We start from the raw sequence: 18,940 nt of genomic DNA on the forward strand, positions 1-18,940 counted from the left end.
TTGATTATCCTAAGTCCACGCTGGGTGAGCCCAGTTAACTGAAGAACTGCCAGATGTCAGGGACAAAGCAAAGTAAGGCCTGCCTGAGAAACCGGAATTCAAAGAGGAAGCATCCAAATCTTGCTGTGTAAACTAACTTGCACATATTTCTCTTGTGTGCCAGTAAATAGGAAAATACTCCCTATTCAGAAGAAAACGGGAGGCAGTGGTCATCCAGCTGTGATCTGAGGTGATGTCACTGCCCTCCAGAGGCTGATCATACCCAGGCGGCGACGTGCCCTCATTAATGGAGCCATGAGCCGGACCTTCACCTTCATCGCCGGAGACCTGTCATTTGTTTGAGAAGATACAAGGTTCTAGCCGATCCTGCTGGAACCTCCAAATAAGCTCTCCTGATCCATGAATAGGAAACAGATGAAGGAAATCACGGAGCCGTCTTTTACAATGGATCCAAGAAGCAGAAAGTTGGAAGATTGGGGTAAGGCCGCAGAACTAGTCTCGCCACATAACTGGAGGGCTGGGTCAGGATGGGGCCAGGAGCACACTTTCACCCTGTCTCGGAGGTGAATCCAAAATGACAACGCTTTCAAGGAAACATCAGAGCCCACAAGGACAGGGAACTGTCTGAAGGCATTCACCAAACCTAAGAATTTCCAAAAGAAAAATCTTCAGTGGCTGCAGTCCCCGGAGAAGGTCCCATCTGCCACCCCGGCACAGGCAAAGGGTGTGTTCCCAGAAAAAAAGGAGGACTTCAAATCCCGTATAGCACCAAATGAGGCACTTGTTAGAGCACTTTTCACATTTAAAAAAAAAAAAAAAAAGTGGACTAGAAATAAAAATTTTCAGTAAACAATAAAAAAATAAATAATAAATAGCGTGGATCGTATGCTGAAAGGTGTGTGCTCTGAACAAAGGACTACGGAAGCATCTCTGGTTTTAATTTGCACCCTTTTCCCAGTCCCCAAAGGAAAACACCAAAGACCCTCCCAACGCCCCTTAGCCTGGGCTCCTCCAAGCTGGACCTCCCCGAAACACGCCGGGTGCAGGGAGCACTGACCATGTCTTCCTAAGACAGGGCCTGGTCACGGCCACCGAAGGCGTCGGGAGCCACTGAGGAGGCAGAAAGCCGACAAATCCCTTCTCTCGGTTCTCCCCTCTCCCTGCCCCAGAAACCACATGTGGAAGACTCTGGCCAGGAGAGGCCTCGAGATGGGCGTGGGGACGGTCTTGCTAGGCCAAGGAAGGAGGCCTTTGCTCTCACTCTACACCTCAACAGAACCTGCCTCCTCACTCCCACCTCACCCCACGCTGAGCACAACTTCTTAAAAGTGACTAGAAAGCAAGGTTCTATTGGAATTAAAGTGAACGGCTTATTTCCATGCATCTGTGAGAGCTCTTGACAACCTGTCACTGAAGTAAAGACATCCGTAGATACAAAATAAGAGCTCAAACCAGGCACAGGAGCGCACGCCCGTAATCCCAGCTTCTTGAGAGGCTGAGGCAGGAGGATCGTAGGTTCAAAGCCAGCCTCAGTAATTCAGTGAGACTCTGTCTCGAAATTAAAAAAAAAAGGGGGGGGTGGGGGTGGTGCTGGGCATGTGGCTCAGTGGCTAAGCACCCGTGGGTTCAATCCCTGGTACCAAGAGGGGGGGCCAGGGAGGGGAAAAAGTTTTTATCAGGGAGTTTGAAGGGCAGGAGGAGTGTTTGGTGGATTGTAGGTGTTTCTGACTCTACAGGGGGCAGCATGCCTCAGCTTGTCCAGCCCAGGTGTGGGCACCTTGCAGACTTAAAACTTCTCATGCTCAACTATCACCCACGGGTGTTCCTTGGGGAAGGACATCAGTAACAAGTGGCCTGCATTCTAGGGGAAGATGGCTTGAGTGGGATTGGTACCCTGACTGGTTTTCCCATGGAAACAGTGATGCCACAGAGGATGACTCGCTTTGCTAAAGGCTAAAGGAATAGCCTTATAGACAGGCTCCGTCGACCACGAAATGGGGAGGAGGGTCCTGTGGACACGAGTGCTAAACCTGAACCACCCAAGAGGCCACAGAGATACCATGAGTGAAACCCACAGGAACACCACAGAGGGTGCCAGTCCACTGTCCAGGTGTGGAGCCAAGGTCACCTCTGCAGCGGTGATGGAATACAGGAGGGCTTCTTGCTTTGGTGAGCTTTTGGCCTTGCAACCCTCAGAATTTGATGTCCCAGCTGGAATTCTGGAACTCCTGCTTGTGAGTCTCCTTAGAGATGAAGGGAAGCCATTCATTCACGTGGTTTCACATTTATGAGATTTGCCACCAAGGTCCCCATCATCTTTCCTCCTGCACCCTCTGCCCAAGCTTCTCCCAGCTCAGTGTCACTGTCTCCTTCCCCCACAGTTGTGCCAGCAATCAGGGAACCCCCACTGGTCTTACCCTCTTGGCTATGTGCAAGGCGGTGCTATGGAGGGGTGGGGAGGGAGACCAGAGCAGGCCATCCTGCAGTCACGAGATGCAAGGGCAGAGCAGCCACTGAGGACGTCTATGCTGACCATCTGGAAGCCTTCTCTACTTCTTGAGCCTCACTGCAAGATGCAGAAGGCTGCCCCCACCACCACCCAGTGGGCCCCTCACCCTTGGTCCCTTGCCTTCCCTTGGCTGCCCTCTAGTGGACAACAGAATAATGGGCAAGGACAGCCACACCCACAAAATCCAGTGGCAGAAGTAAGAGGCCCTGCAGAAAAAGAGGCAACCAGTGGAAGGGTCCTTCCCGCCCACGCTGAAGAGGAATTAAGGGAGGCCAGGGTGGCCCTCATGTGCAAGTCTGTTGGCAATCGTCACTGCTTTCCTGATAGCTAATCCCACGACACAAATGATATATGCATCACACTTCCCCAAAGACCACAAAGAAAAAATGTTACTTTAAGTGCAGGGAGTCCTATTTTAGAAAAAGAAAAATGGATTCTGTTTTCTTAAATAAATAAAAGGCTGCACACTTTCTCCAGGGGCTCTGGCCTGTTAGCCTACTCGATGGCTGCAGCCAGCCACCCAGCCCCGCAGCGAGGAGCTACATCTGATCACTCTGCATGCTGTTGGTCCAACGTGCTACCAATTGCTCACTCTGGGTCTCACGGGGATCACACACAACCTTAAAGCACACTGCTCCCTCTTCAGGTCCTTGGAATCTAGAAACAATTTCATTCATTATCACACCTAAATCCAAAGAAATACATCTTAGCTCTTAAAATTTTGAAACATGGATCTGAACTTTTCAAAAGCCTCCTAATCCTTCACATATTCCCAGCTATACATTGCATGTATTCCTTCCGATGGCTGTAACAATTAATTCATTATTAGATGGATTAAATGGTTGACCCACGTAGCTTAGCTACCAAACCCCGAGGCTTTGAGCTTTCACTTCTGGCAAGAGGCTTAGTGATGTTAGCGTCTATTGTCACAGCAGGTGGAATCAAGTCATAAAAAGTACATGAACAAATAACATAGCACTCTCCATTTTTTCTCATATATGAGTTATGCTTGAAAAATGCCAGGGCTATTTTTAATCCTGATTTAATAATATGGCCCGATACCAACTGAAGCTTATACATGGAGATGAAAAGCTTATTTCCTTGTAAAATTCTCACAAGGAATTATTACAACAAAGGCACATCTTGTTCTGGGAAGTCTGCTTGATAATGCAGCCTGTTGTTGTATACCCTGGTGGTTTATGTTCTTGAATGACAGTCTTCCGATCCCCACAGTGACTCAAAGGGGAAAAAATGCAGGCACCAAATAGAGGGACCTAGGTTCCTTTCCTCTGCCTGGCTGATTCCAAACTGCTTTAAACCTCCCACCTTGGCCCTGTCTCTTTACCCACCCAGACTTCACCAGTTTAGAGGAAAATGTAAGCTACGTGACTGAGTCACCAATTGCTGCGTAACAAACACCCCCAAATTTAGGAACCTAAAATCTCTGTTTTAGATACCTTATGATTTTGAGAGTCAGTAATGTGAGCATGGCTTTCCTGGGTGATCCCTCTGTTCCTGTGACACTAACAAAGGTCACTCATGGTGTCCATTTGGTGGATAGGCTATCGGAGTAGGGGGGAAAGGCAGCTTTACACAGGCACCCAGTGTCTTGTAGGATTATTAAATAGAGCACCTGCAGGTGGCCTCTCAGCACGTGGCCCAGGATGGTCAATGAATAAGGCAGAAGCCACGCAGCCTTTGGTGACAAAAAATCACCCAGCATCACTTGCACCATGTTCCACTGACGGCCAAGAGCCATGAAGGTCAAGCCAGATTCAGAGGAAGGAAGATTAGACCCTACTTCTCAGAGGCAGGCCTGTCAAAGAATGTGCAGCCATCTTCAGTCGGCCAGGCTGAGATTCCAGGGTGTTCCAAAATGCCCAAATCATTTATTAATAGACTCAGTTTTCTGCTGACTTGAACTGGCTTATGGAAACCATGGTAATGTCTAAAAGCGACAAAACATGAATTCTTTTATGTTCAGCGATGGTCAGAGCTGCACGTCTGCAGTGCTTACACTGGCAAACCTCAATTCCTGGAGAAATTTTGCTCTACTGCGGCTATTTGCAATTCCAAGATCATCATGTGTTGGTTAAACGGCAGTGAGTAAAGAATGTCCCCTGCACATCTGATGTGCTAACACCTCTGAGCTTTCTTAAGCACTGAACTCTTTGGAAAGTTAAATGACACCAAGAAGCCCCTGAGTACAACCCAAATCTCCATCCAGTCTGACCCGTTACGGAAGCAGGATAGACGGCGTCTGACTTGGAGTTCAAAGGAACAAATTTGGGGGAAAGACCATATCTTTCCAGGGTTATTCAAATGCACCTCCAAGGCCCTGAAACCAGAGGTACCAGTGAACTGTTAATATTCTTCATTTAGGGAAAAACCTGTGTCCCTGGATCTCCAGGCCAATGACACCTTGCTCCATGCAGTCTTGGAAGCACACAGTGGCTGCGAGATGCATAGTGTTTTGGACACACTGTGTGGCCACTGCCCAAGAGCCCCAGCATAGCATCCCTCGTGTGCCCCAACCTGGAAAACAGAACTGTGACCTCCCTGCTCTGACTCCTTGCCCCTGATCCCACTGGGGCTCAATATGGAACAGAGGTACTATTGGGACACTGCTGGGGGTGCACAGTGAGGTTCTGCCTGCTGTACTGGAGCATCCCATGTCCCAAAGAAGTTTAGAAAAATGCCAGCATAATGCCGGAAGCAGAATGGCTCCATCTTCTCTGCTCTTAGCAGCTGGCCACCCTCTCCAGGGAGAGGACCACTAGGTGGAAGACAGACAGAACTAGCAGGACGTTCTGCGCTCACTCGCTGGGAAACACAAAGGGGGCCCTGATAGGCTGTCCTATCTGCTTGACACGCACTGTACTTCTTCTTCTTTGGAAAAACAGAGATGGCAGAAATGAGCATATGGGGTGACCCAGATCACTGGTCAAGGCCCTCTCTGCGTGGGTCCTGCAGCGATGGCCCTTGGTCTGCCTCTCCCCACTCAGGTCCCCAGCCACTTTTCCTGCTGTAGCCTCCTGCCGTAGACACAGGGGACAGGTATGTGGGAGGCCATCCTCGCACGTGATTTGACTTACCTCCCTGGCTGGATGAGAGGCGCTTAGACACAGCTGTGTCAGAGTTTTCCCCACCCTTCTCCAAGTCCAAGGTCTTGTCTGTGCAGAGGCGTGTCTGGCCACTGCCTTGAAGATCCAATCATTGCCCCTGACCTTGGGATGTTGCCCTCCTTAACCTTCATTGGATGGGATTTTCCCCAGAATTTTTTATTTCCCAATAAAAGCCCACTCCCTGGCGTGTTCTCTCTCTCTCTCTCTCTCTCTCTCTCTCTCTCTCTCTGTCTGTTCTGTAAACCTCACTTCCACATTAGGTGGCTGGAGGTGGGAGCTAGGAGAAGCCGTCTTGGAGCTGGTATTAAAGGTAATTAGAGTCTTGTCTCTTTAATTTAAAACTCCCTAGCATTTACTCATGAATCAAAACATAAAGCCAGCGCTGGTCGTGGGGCAGAGAGGTGCTTTCCGCATCCCACAGTATTTCAATAGTTAAGTCGCTGTCCTCTGACATAACCAAAGTCTACAAGTACGATTTGACTTGAGCAACATCATGGGTTCAGATGAAGAGATGCTGTAGGATAAAATTTTACATTCTACAAAACACACCGACCACCTAAGTCTTCCCACCTAGCCTCGAAGCCATGCTTCTCTGTGGCTGTCACTCAGGTAACCATCCTTGGTACAGACGGACAGATAACACTATTCAACCTGCAACAACAGATGGCTGTCCCTCAGGGTCAGAGATCTAGAGTCTAAAACTTCCCCTGCTGTGGTCTGGATCTTAAATGTTTCCCAAAGGCCCGTGTGCTGAAGGTTTGCTCCCACCATGGCGCAGTTGAGAGATCACGGAACCTTTCATGGTGGGGCCATGGGAGGTCTTGAAGGGGACAGTAGGATGCCAGAGCCTCTTCTTCCCCTTTGTAGCTTCCTGGCCATGAAGTTGAGTGACTCTGCTCCATCACCTGCTCCCCACCATGATGTGCTGCCTGGCCACAAGCCCAAGAGCAGCAAGGCTAAGCAACCATGAACTAGACTGTTGAGAGCCACTGCCGAAGGGGCCCCAGCAAACTTTCAGACTGCCAGCGGCCCCAGCAACATCTAGCTGATTGGCTCCTCTGCGGTGATGCTCTTGGACTGTTTCCCTGCCCTTTCAGGCCACGGAACTGCTCATTGGGGGACTTTTTGGCTCTGCCCATGTGACCCAGCCAATTGGCCTCAAGAGCAGGAGGATTATGGGAGGTGGAGAGGCTGGTGGTGGGGGGAGTGGCTTGTGGGAAGCCGGTGGTGGCAGTTGGGCTCTGAGGGTTTTTCCTGAGGAGCTGTTTTGTTTGGCGTGTGTGGTTCTAAAAATAAAGTTAGTTTCTTTTGACAAGTGGCTCCTGAATTGTGCCCAGCCAGACTGCGGCACTAGACCCTCCAAAGCTATAAGTCAAGCTGACTTTCCTAAGTTGATTATCTCCTACCTTTGGAGTGACATGGGTGACACCAAGCTGACTGACACACCCCTTGACGGTGGTTTCTGCCCACTGCCTGCCCTTTCCACCTTCTCCCACAACCCCTTGTGGTCCTCCTTCCTCACACCATATGGGAACTGTTCCTCTTTGCATCACCCTCCAGGCTCCAGAAAAGCACTGGCTATGGGTATTCTAATCCCTGCTCCCCCCATCCCCAAGCACAATGTCTGACCCTTGGAAGGTAACCAGTAAATCTGTTTTAACTATATGCTGTGCTAACCAATCCTCCTGCCAAAGACACGTGGGTCTACCATTTTGAAAGCGGGTTCTCCAGGATTGGGCCCCAAACACCACATGGCAGTTTGGAAAACTTCTTCCACATCAATAGACTCAATAGACTTCTACGTGAACAGTCAAGCACAGAAAGGGAGAGAAACAGTGAATGGAAGGAGAGTTCACAAACCCAGTAAAATTCCGGAATTAAAGACTATTTTTAAAACTGATGATTTCTTGCACACACATATAAGATTAGACTTAGCCCCTGCACACTGCATAAAAGTGTCTATCAACACTGCCTGTTTCTCTATAGAATTTCCCCCTCAGAAGTTTCCAAACAATCTTTAAGAGTATTCAGTTCCCCCTCCCACTCAAACATGACCCATGAGGAGGTTCATGATCCTGCATAGTTCACTAGACCTCCGGCCAAGATCTGTCTTCATTCTCTATGAGTTTTTTGATTCACTCTTTCAGCAGGTGGAAGCAGAAATAGGAAATCTGTCTAGGAGGCACCACTCTAGGGACAGTATTTTGCTATTGCTGCATCGCAGATGATGTTTTCCCAAGGGTTTTGATTCATGGGTATCAAATTTCTTTCAGTAGAGAGCACAAAAGATCAAAGTGATACACCTGGCATTTTCAGATAGGGTCATGTGAGCACAGCAGGATCCTACTATCTACACCATTTAAATTCCATTAGGAGCTCTCTGCATTTAACCAGAGTTCCACTCTGAAAGTGTATGAGCTTGCTAAAATGTACCTGATAATTAAAAAGAGAGAAAAGCAAAGCTGGAAATATCTAATCCCTCAGGATTTAATAAGTTATGGAATATAAAGAACAACAGAGCATTTAAAGGCTCCAGTGTATGCAGCTTAAGATCGCAAGAGCACCCGGGTAGCCTGAGCTTCACGTTCCCACACGTCGGTTATGAGAGATTACTAAGACTATGAGAGTGAATCACTCCAGTGCCGTCAACGCACTCCCAGAAAAACCAAGGCAACACATGTGACAGAAAAGGCTCTACATTCTTCACCCTAAAAATCAAGAATGGAGCCAAAAGCCAACTTGAAAATTAAGCAAAGGATGTAAACAACCAGCTCCCAGAAAATAGATACTGATAGTACTTAAATACATAAAAGCATCTTCGATCTCACATATAATAAAAGAAACATGAATTTAAAAACAATGGACATCATTTCTCACTTTTCAGATTCAAAGTTTGGTTGGGGAGGTCCAGTGGAATAAACGTGGCACTGATAAAGGGTCAGAGAGGAATGTTTCCTGGTATTGCCTCCTTGAAGAGGAAATTTAGAAAAGGTTGTCAAGTTTTAAGTATTCAATGCTATTTCAAAGAATTTAACTGCTATTTAGTCATACATCATCTGTGGGGATATTCACTACACCATTACTTAACCATCTTTTTGATTGTGAAAATAAAGGCCTATATATCCACCGGTGAGGGATCGAGTATAGAGAACACCCATCTCCAAATACTATGAAATTTTAACAAGATCATGTGAGAGCTCTAGGCACTGAGAGGAAACAAGTCCCAAGATAGAATGTTAAAGGGAGAAAGCAAGACAGAGACCAACATATTTTCAGTGCATTCATTTTTTTGTGGAGGCAAATAAGCAGATGTGGGGTCTTTAAAAATGTGTACACAAATTCTTGACTTTTCCTTTAAGGGGCAGAGTCTAATGCCACTCTCTCTGAGGTCTGAGCTTAGTGAGCAATTCCTAAAAGTCAAAATAGAGCAGAAGTGACAGTGTGTGACCTCATCAACGACGTGGTAGCCTCTTCCTTGGTTTGTCTTAGACCCCTGCTCTCGGGAAAGCCAGAGGCCATGTTGGGAGAGCACTAATGCAGCCCTGTGGAAAGAGTCCCAGCGGATGAGGAACCAATCCTGCCAAAGACATGTGAGTCTTCCATCTTGGAAGTGGGTCTCCAGCCTAGTTGGTCCTTCAGACGAGACGACAGCCCCAGCTCACATCATAACTGCCACCCCATGAACCAGAACCACTCAACTACCTGTCCCAAATTCCTGACACAGAGAAACTCGGAAGAATGTCTGTTGTTTTAAAGTTTTAAGTCTTAGAGTAATCTGTTGCACAGCAGTCGATAGCTAACACAATGAGGATATTTACATTCATGCTTGGATATGCACAGAATATTCCTGGAAAGATATTTAGTGGTTGTCTAAAGGAACAAAAAACAGGAAAGCTGGACCTCCAAGGTAGACGAAGACACATTTCATTGTATTATATCTTCATTTGTGTAAGTTTTGATATGTTACTGTATTATCTTTTCAATAAATGGTAGGTACATTTCCCAAAAGAATCCCAGGGGCCCCATGAACATATTGTTCTAAATTCTGTATGAACCTATTTAATGTATATTTTATTTTTACTTTACTTAAATAAAAAGTATGAACTTCATAAGCAAAATACATTTTTTTTTAATATTTATTTTTTTAGTTATGTGGTGCTGAGGATCGAACCCAGGGCCTCACACGCGCTAGGTGCACTGAACCACAACCCCAGCTTGCAAAATACATTTCTAACTTTATACACACACACACACATACATACATATATATGTGTGTGTGTGTGTGTGTGTGTGTGTGTGTGTATATATATATATATGATGTTTAGTGTCTTAAATATTTCTTGCTGTGATAGAACCTGTGGGTTCTTTATTCAGAGCCATTTCTCTTTTTCTATAAAGAAAACTCAAATTCTTTAAGGATGTTAGTGATCTTGCCCAGGGTGATGAGTCAAAGTAGGTCTCGGGGGTCAGCAAACCTTCTCTTACAGGACCCAACAGTAAATATTCCAGGCTTTGTGGCCCACAGAGTCTCTGTCCCACGACTCAGGGACAGAGGGAAAGCAGTCATAAATAAAACATGTAAGTATAATTAAAGCTGGGTCCAGAAAAAGGAGAAAACCTTTATTGAGGGGCACTGACAGTGGAATGTATTTCTGTGTCATGAAATATCCTTCTTTTGCTATTCTTTCAACCATTTACAAAGGGGAGAAGCATTCTTAGGTTGCAGCTGGCAGCCTGGATTTGACCTGTTAGCCATCATTTGCTGACCCTGGTCTAAGCCACACTGGTCACCACCCTTCCATCCCAGCCCACCCCACACTCCCAATCCCTGGGGCCTAGGTAAGGCCTGCAGGGGGCAGGGCACAGAAGCCATCCCCAGCCAATGGGACAGAAGGGAAGTCCCCTCCAGTTGTGGGGAGGGGCCCTTCCCCTGATTCCTCCTGGTTGAGTGATGAAGCCCCAGCCCTTCCCCCTCTTCCTGCCCCAGGTGTTGCTGATCAGACCTGATGCTGGAGGCTAAAGGAGCCAGCTTTTGATGATCAAGGGAGAGAGAACACACAGAGTCAGTCTGTGCCCTCCGCGGTGGCTAAATTGCTGCATCCCATTTCTTGTAAGGATAAGAACGAACTTTAGTTTAAACCCACTTGTTAGCAGCTAATCTACTGACTGCAGCCAAACACACTCCTAATGACGGTCTTCCCAACACCAGGGTGCTCCCGCTGCAGGCCCCTCAGCCTCCAGCTCACCCCCATGCTCCTCCCCTTCACACCAGCACTAACTGGGATCTCTCAAGTGCCAGGACCTGCACTAAAGCCTAGAGAACAGAGATGGATAAAGCAACTCGGTCTCCCACACAGCCTCCAGCCCAGGAGAGACATGACGATCCCATGAGGTATTCCACTGCTCAATATCCGTCCTTTGTAACAGAAGCTACGCTCTGGGAGGCAAGGACCTTCTCAGTCTTGCTGCTATGGTGTGAATCTGTCCCCTAAAGTTCCTGTGCTGGCAGCTATACTCCAAACTCAGATGTTGGTGGCATTTAGAAGTGAGAGAGGGCCCTCATGATGGTTACCGGTAGCTCTATGAAAACTGGATGAGGAAGAGATCCTTGAGTTGGCACTCTAAAACTCAGTCTTGCTAGGCGATACCCACCACCATGTTATGATCCATCTGGCCTTCACCAGATAGATGCCAAGAAGGGGCTGGCGCCCTGTTCTTGAACTTGCCGGCCTCCAGAACCATGAACTAAATAAACTTCTATTCTTTATCAATCACCTAGCCTTGGATATTTTGTTATGGCAACAGAATAGACTAAGACACTTGCCAACACACTCCAAGATTCTAGCGTGGTTTCCAACACACGGCCCTTCATGGGTGTGGAACGAGTCTGGCACAATGCTTCAGGTTCCAGGCTTCTCTAAGAATGGGAGAGAGCGTGGGCTGATTCCTGATACACATTCCTTCAAATCCTTGGTTTTACCCAGGCACGTGAAATGAAAGGATAAATTCACACACTTAGAGGACCCACTGTAGTATTTCTGAGGATATCCTGCCAACTTCGGATGCCCGAGGAGATAGGATAGCTGAGTGCATCTCAGGGAGAAAGGCTGGCCATGTGAGACCAAGGACATGAAGGACACCAAGGGAGGGCTATGCTGAAGGCAAGGAACACAATTGCTACCGTGAAGCACGCAGCCGTCAGCCCACACAGGGATGGGAGCAGCGGCCTGTGCACCAGGCAGGACAGAGCCACAGCTCCCCAGAGCTCCCAGCTCTGAAGCCCTGATGCTGACATCTTCAGGGAGGAAGCTCGCCTTGTGCCTCTCACTAGGGGCACTGCACTGGGCTGATGGGGAACTGACCCATGCCATGTCCAGGTTTTGCTTCTCAGTAGCTCTCACCTTGAACCCAACCACCTACCTGTCATCATCAACAGGAAGCACCAACCAAAAAGCACCAACCGAGAGCCCACTGCTCGCCAGGTGGTGAGGCCAGAGGCAATCAGGAAAGGGCTCTCAGTGTGGCCCCCAGGCCCGCATGGGCCCACACCGTGCCTTCATGCATGAAGTCAGCAAAACGTCCTGTCCTACCTATTTTCAGCATGAGTAACTGTACTGATTTCATATATGTAATTTACAAATGGGTTTTCTATGATAATCAGGAAAAACCCACAAAACAGTGGTTTGAAGGGAGAATTAAAGGCACAGAAGCCCACCCTCACTCGTTTCCTCTAGAACACCCGGCACCCACACAGTTAGGAAAGCAGCACTGGCTCGCTCCCAGGGACATGTGTCAGCAAGCCACAGCCGGCTAGTCCACCCGGCCTCAGTCCCTGGTCCCTCGGATGCCTGTGGATGCATGGTGTGGCAATGCGGCAGGTCCTCTTTTCTCTTTCTGGCATTTCTGGGTGACGATGCTTACTCAAAGGCCATGTCTGTCCCGAGTTTCATTTTGTCCCATCAGGTCTGTTTCACTTCTTCGAAGAATCCCAGTGACGCAAGCGCATGAGCTCAGGGATTTGTTCTAGTTAAACACGGGCCGTCCACAACACAGTTTAAGAAAGTCTTAGGCTGTGGCCCTGGATCACTCCAGGGGTCACACAGAGCGTTTTTAAGTCATGTAAAATTTGCCAGGAAACCCATATTTCTGAGCACCCACTCCTAGCCCCTGCCTCAAAGTGCCCCTGCTGAATCAGACATCACCAACCACTTCAGCTCTTGTGTTTTGTTTGCTGTTGCTGTGATGTGTTGCCACTGTTGTTACCCTTTGTTGTTGTGAGTAAAGAAGAAAAAAACTTCTCTCACAAAATATGACTGGGGGGTTGGTTACCTTGGAATGGGATGATATAGTTAACGCTTCTTTAGGGGAGAAAAAAAAACTAAAAATTAGCTGATGCACAATTGATCTGCCACAGGATCATTCACGGAGGACTTGCTGGGCTGTTCTATGGGGTTCTGGCTCTTTTACAAGAAAACAGCCTTGTATCCTTACAGAAGAAAACAAAGGCAGCTTAACAACAGGATGACTTTCATCAAGATGGGGAATATAATCTGTCAGGTAGCTAAAATCAGAAGGCACCTGGAAGCAATTAGAATTACTATTACGGGGCTGGGGTTGTGACTCAGAGGTAGAGCGCTCGCCTAGTGCATGTAAGGTCCTGGGTTCGATCCTCAGCACCACATAAAAATAAAAAAAGGTATTGTGTCCAACTACAACTAAAAAAATAATTTTTTTTTAAAAAAAAGAATTACTATTACACATTACTAGGTCTCTTTCTGGTATCTTTTTGTAACCAATATGTTTGTTTTTAAGAATAGGAAGAAAAGTAAAAGTTAAAGTTCACAAATAGAATGTGGCTTATTGATTTTAAAATGTGTTTCCTAGGCCTTCATATGAAGGCTGTAGGGATGTCTGGAAGAACACTGCAGGACTCTTCCTACAGAACAGTTCTGTGAATTCTATGTTCCAGCTGCACCGCAGAAAATCCGCTATTACAACAAATCCCATGCTATGTATGATGATAATGCACATTTTGGAAACCTTATTGTTAAAATTTTTTAAAAGATCTAAATAAATAAATAAACACCATTAGGTCCAAAGTAGGGGAACCCTACCCACCGTGAGTACTTAACAAAACCCAGGTGACGTGTCCACTGTGAAATGCAGACTCCACCTCAAACAGAGCCCAAGAAGGAACCCAGAAAAGGCTAAACTTGGCAAAGAAATCTGTATCTGAGCCAGGTTAAGTATTTTAAATCAACTATTACAAACGCAGAGGATACGGCAGCTCAAAGGTCTTTTGCTTGTTCATTGCTTTCGGGGTCTCATTTGTCCCTCTGTGTCCCCCTTTATTTTTACGGAGAATGATGAGTGGATGGGAAGAAACTGAGACAGCTTACTGAGATGAGGCACATCTTAAGAGAACCTCAGAAGTTAGCTGGCCTCACTGTTTGCTTCCCTGAAGGAAAATTATAAATAAAAAGGACACTACAACACCCAGCCAAGTACTGCATGGAGGTTGAGCTGCCCTGGCCTTAGCCTACAGTCACTCCTGAGCAGCAATGAGAAAAGGAACTGTTCTCACTTTTAACAACACTCTTATCCCTCAGAGAATGGACATAATTAGACACCTAGAGGAATTTTCTCTTCAAAAAGAAATGGAGACAGTCTCCATACAGAATCAACGGAAGCATATAGGAGCTGAGCAGACATAGCAATAAACACCCAAATCTACACCATGCTTATTTCAAGACAAGCAGAGCTCAAAGGGCTTTATGGAATCTATACTTGAATCTCCCCAATAACCACAGGAGGTAGGCCCTATCATTGTCCCCAGTTTGCTCAAGAGATAACAAAGGCACAGAAGGGCATGCCATGCCACCAGAGCAATGGAAAGTTCCTTAAACCAAGTAGGTCTGAACCAACCGGCAGCACACACCCAGTCTTCCTAGGGCTTGTGCCCTCAGGTTATGCCCCAATACATCATTAGATGTTTTATTCCGGTGTCTTAAAAAAAAAAAAAAAAAAAAAAAAGAATGCTGCTGGTAACAGCTCCTTCTCCATAGAATTAACACAAGTCACCGTCACAAGGTAAGAAAGTTGCAGAGCCAGGATTTGATTCCAGCCCCACAGGCTCTGAAGTGCACGTTTTTTACTACAATACTATATTCATACAGACTGTCACCCATTCCTCTTGCCCACACCTGCATTCTGTCCTGGACATAATGATACATTTCACGCAGTCCAGAAAAGAGACAAGGACAGTGCCATGTGTGCGTGAAACGTCAACAGAGGGACATCCAATCCAGATTGCGGTGGAAAAGCCTCCCCAGAAGGGGTGAAGTCCTCGCTGACTCCTGGACATGCAGCCAACCCTCAGGACGCAGGCAGGGACAGGGGTAAGTGGGAGGGATGCCTTTCAGGCAGAGGGCACAGTGTGTGCGACATTTCAAGGCGGGAAGGAATGTGGTTCTCTTAAGGAATAAAAAGTACTGTACCAAGAATGACACCACAGTGCCATGAGTGACAAAAGATGGGGACCCCCCAGCAATGCCCAGGAAAGGCCAGAGAGAAAGGGGGAGGGTTAACATCTTGAAGGGCTTGTGCCTGGCTCCAGAATATGGGTTCACCTGAAATTCTGCAATAAACAACTAAATAATTGTACACTAAGAAGCAAAATGATTGGGTTTTTCCTGGCTCAACTGGTGATTTAGAAGGGACTAGACTGAAGAGACTCGCACAGAAACAGAGAAAGGTAAGAAGCTGTAACAGGAGACCATTTGCTGGAATCCTGCAGCCTCGCCACCAGAGCAATGGAAAGTTCCTTAAACCAAGTAGGTCTGAACCAACCGGCAGCACACACCCAGTCTTCCTAGGGCTTGTGCCCTCAGGTTATGCCCCAATACATCATTAGATGTTTTATTCCAGTGTCTTAAAAAAAAAAAAAAAAAAAAAGAATGCTGCTGGTACAGCTCCTTCTCCATAGAATTCACACAAGCCTGCTTCTCCCCAAGTTCTTTGCCACTTAAACACTTCTTGAAATTCTGATATGAATCATTTTGGAAGCCCCACCACCACCACCCCTTTACTTATTAACATTTCAGCCCAGGAAGTTTAGGCCACAACAGGCTTCTATAAGCCTGAAAGTATTTCTAAAGGATTAGAATTCAACGTGTAATGCACATTCTTGATCTTATTATCTCCAGCTTCCCAGGGGTCTGGCCAAAGTTCTTCAGAATGGCTTTTTTTTTTTTTTTTTTTTTTTTTTTTAAACAAAGCTTCTGGTGTGAGCAGCTACTGGACTTTGCCCATGTATTTTTGGAACCTTGTAAAAAACACCTATTTAAACTCAAAACATCCTTCCTCTTGTCTCCTCCATCTTTTCTCTATAGACTCCTTCACAAATTAAATCACTGCTCTCTTCCCAACTGAAGTGAGATAGAATCTCTCTCTCTCTCTCTCTCTCTCTCTCTCTCTCTCTCTCTCACACACACACACACACACACACTCACACACACACACACACACACACAGGCAGATGATTGTCAAGTCACCAGCCTCTTGCATTCTTTCAAAGTAAACGGTAAGATGTTCAATGAAAACCATAATAGGTAAGTAAGTTTCCAGTTTCCTCCCAAACGCATTCGGGTTCTTAAAACGTAATTGCTTTTTGTAACTTAAAACTGTTGACCAGCACTGGGCTTTGGGATTTCAGTCCTGGGGCTACTTCTCACACTGAACCTACCAGTTTGCATTGTTTCACTTCAGGGATCAGAGTTTGCTTTGGCAAAAATCCTTGGAACACCAATAGGGCGTGTCACTTTTTGCCCGTCCCGCCCCCCTAGTTAATTCTTTAGTAGCCTCCCGACCAGGGGGTCCAGTTAGGATTTCAGGACAAAAACAGTGGCTGACCCCACATCCGCCCTACACGGCCCTAGCCCTAGCTCCCCCCCCCCAAATGCTCCTACAACTCTTCTTGAAAACCTAGTTGGGGAGGTGGAAGCGCCTGGTGACAGGACTCGGGGGAGGAAGGAACCTCCCCACGAGTCCGTCTTGGATCCGAGGGGACCAAGACGAGAGAAGACGTGCTAAAATTCTGGGGAAGCGAAATTTACCTTGACGAAGAGGGTGATGTCGTGCTCCTGCCCCGGGTCCCCCTCCTCCGACGCCTCGCCGTTCTCGCGGCTGCCGTTCACCGGCGCCGACTCGTCGCTGCCCTGCGCGCTGCTCTCCTCCGCCAGGTGGTTGCTGAGCTTGGCCTCGGGCTCCACGGGCCCTGTCTCCTCGGGCCCCGTCTCCTCTGCCACCTCCCGATCCTGGGTGCCGTCCGGGGGCTCCTCCTCTCCCCCAGCTGCCGAGGCGTCCTCGCTCGGGGTCGGCTCTCGCCTCCTGTCTTCCGCCTCCATCTCCTTCTGGCCCCCACCCGAGTCCCCATCCTCGCCAGCATCCGCCTTCGCGTCCCCAGGCACCGCTTCTTCGGACCCCACCTCCCCCAAGGCTCCTGCAAACTCTTCCGGGCTGGGCCCCCCGGTTTCCGCGACAGCGACCTCAGTGGTCTCGGACTGGGACTGGGGACCGTGTTGCTCCCGGTCCTGGAGCTCACCGTCTGCCTCCAGCGCCCCTCCCGCCAGCCCCTGGGCGTCCATGCTGTCCCCCGAAAGTCCCTGGGCGTCTATGGTGACCCCCGGAGCCTCCAGCCCGTGCTCCGTCTCCTCCTGCGCCGCTGGGACCCCGGGGTCCCCGGACGCCCCCTGAGCCTCCCCTGCGGCCTCGCCCTGCACGCCGCGCTCCGAGCCCGCCTCCTCCACCTGCCCCGCGCCGCCCGCCTCCTCCACCTGCCCCGCGCCGCCCGCCACCTCCCCTCCCGGGGGAGCCTCGGCGCCCCGCGGTTCGCCCTCCTCCGCCTCGCTCTGCGCTCCCCCTGGGCCGCGCGTCTCCGTCCCGGGGCCACTGCCCGCTCCCGGCGACAGCTCCCCCGTGCACCCTGGGTCCGGCCCGCCGCCTTCTTCCTCCCGGTCCGCCGCTGTCGCCGCTGCGCCCGCCCCCTCTCCCCCGGGCGCCTCCGCGGCGCCCTCGCTCGCCTCCCGCCCCTCCGCCTCCCGGCCTAGGGCCCCGGCTTCGCCCGGTCGCTCGGCCAGAAGCGCTGGGTCCTCGGGCAGCCCCTGGGAACCCGAAGCGCCACCGTCTGGCTCGGTAGCCTCAGCCATGGCCACAGATTCTTGTCCTTGACCCGAGACCCTTCCTTGACGCTGCAGAGGTGCTGGTGGCGCCTAGCGAGGAGCGAGGTGCGGGGGCTGCTGCGCCCTCTCGGGAAGGTCGCCCCACTCAAGACTCTGACCGCCAAAGTTTCGTGCGGAGCGAATTCCTCTCTGCCCCAAGACCCTGCGCCCCTTCTCGCTGGCTTAAGGACTGTGGGCTCTTCTAGTGATTCTCCCGTTTTTTCACCCGACTGCAGTCTGGACGCGGAGCCTGGAGGTGCAGTGCAGGCACCTTTGAAGTGCCCGACCCGCTATCCACTGCGCTGGGGTTGATCAGAAGTCCTCGGAGCCAATTCCATCCCCCTGGGGTTTGGGCGGGGTTTGCGTCCCCCCTCCCATCTTTGGGTGGCCTGGGAGCCTGGCCAATGATAGCCTTCCTGTGGCCCTTGTGGATTTTAATGAAAAGATTCTGATTCTACTGGTCTATTGGTGTTTTCTGGAACCGTTTCAAGTTCCATAGACATTTAAATCACCCTCAGAAACACACCCTGGCACTTAAACTCCTAATTTCCACCTCACCCCTGAAGTGAAGCATTGAGCAGTTCAGATGTCCACTTTGTACCTTGTGTCCAAGGGCAAGGGTATAAGTCACTGAGAAAAGGAACAGGGGAGACCACAGTAGGCGGCCTTCCAATTTCAGCAGAGCCCTGCTGAGAGGTTGCAGAAGCTTGAAGAGAGAAGCAAAAGGAGCCAGATGAGATCTGTGGTGAGAGATGTGTCGTCTCTCCCAGGCAGGACAGGTACTGGGAGCCTGGCACTGGGAGGTCTTAATACTTAACGGCCCTGTTCTCTGAAGCACTGCGAGTCTGTGTACCTTGTGGACTCTCCCAGATTTTTTTTTAACTTCACGACACCGTTTTGCTCTTATTTCATATAGTTAGAAATTTTAACCACAGCAGTTAGGCAAGAGAAAGACGTAAAGGGCATACAAATAGAAAGGGAGGAAGTAAAATGATCCCTGTCTGCAGACGATATGATAGGAAAACCCTAAAACCTGCACCAGAGACTATTAGAACTGATAAACAGATTCAGTAAAGTAACAGGTTTCA

The 18,940-nt window shown here is 48.8% G+C and overlaps 1 protein-coding gene across 1 annotated transcript in view; it reads right to left on the bottom strand.

The window, feature by feature from the left end:
* Clic6 (chloride intracellular channel 6) overlaps positions 1 to 17,840 on the bottom strand; it is a 40,454-nt gene extending 22,614 nt beyond the window's left edge. Inside the window, exon 1 of the mRNA XM_076868626.2 lies at positions 16,749 to 17,840. Coding sequence (XP_076724741.2) covers positions 16,749 to 17,840 — 1,092 coding nt within the window. The remainder of the gene's footprint in view (positions 1 to 16,748) is intronic.
* Between the last annotated feature and the right edge of the window lie 1,100 nt (positions 17,841 to 18,940).

The sequence above is a fragment of the Callospermophilus lateralis genome, chromosome 10, assembly GCF_048772815.1.
Source record: "Callospermophilus lateralis isolate mCalLat2 chromosome 10, mCalLat2.hap1, whole genome shotgun sequence".
Taxonomy (NCBI): domain Eukaryota; kingdom Metazoa; phylum Chordata; class Mammalia; order Rodentia; family Sciuridae; genus Callospermophilus; species Callospermophilus lateralis.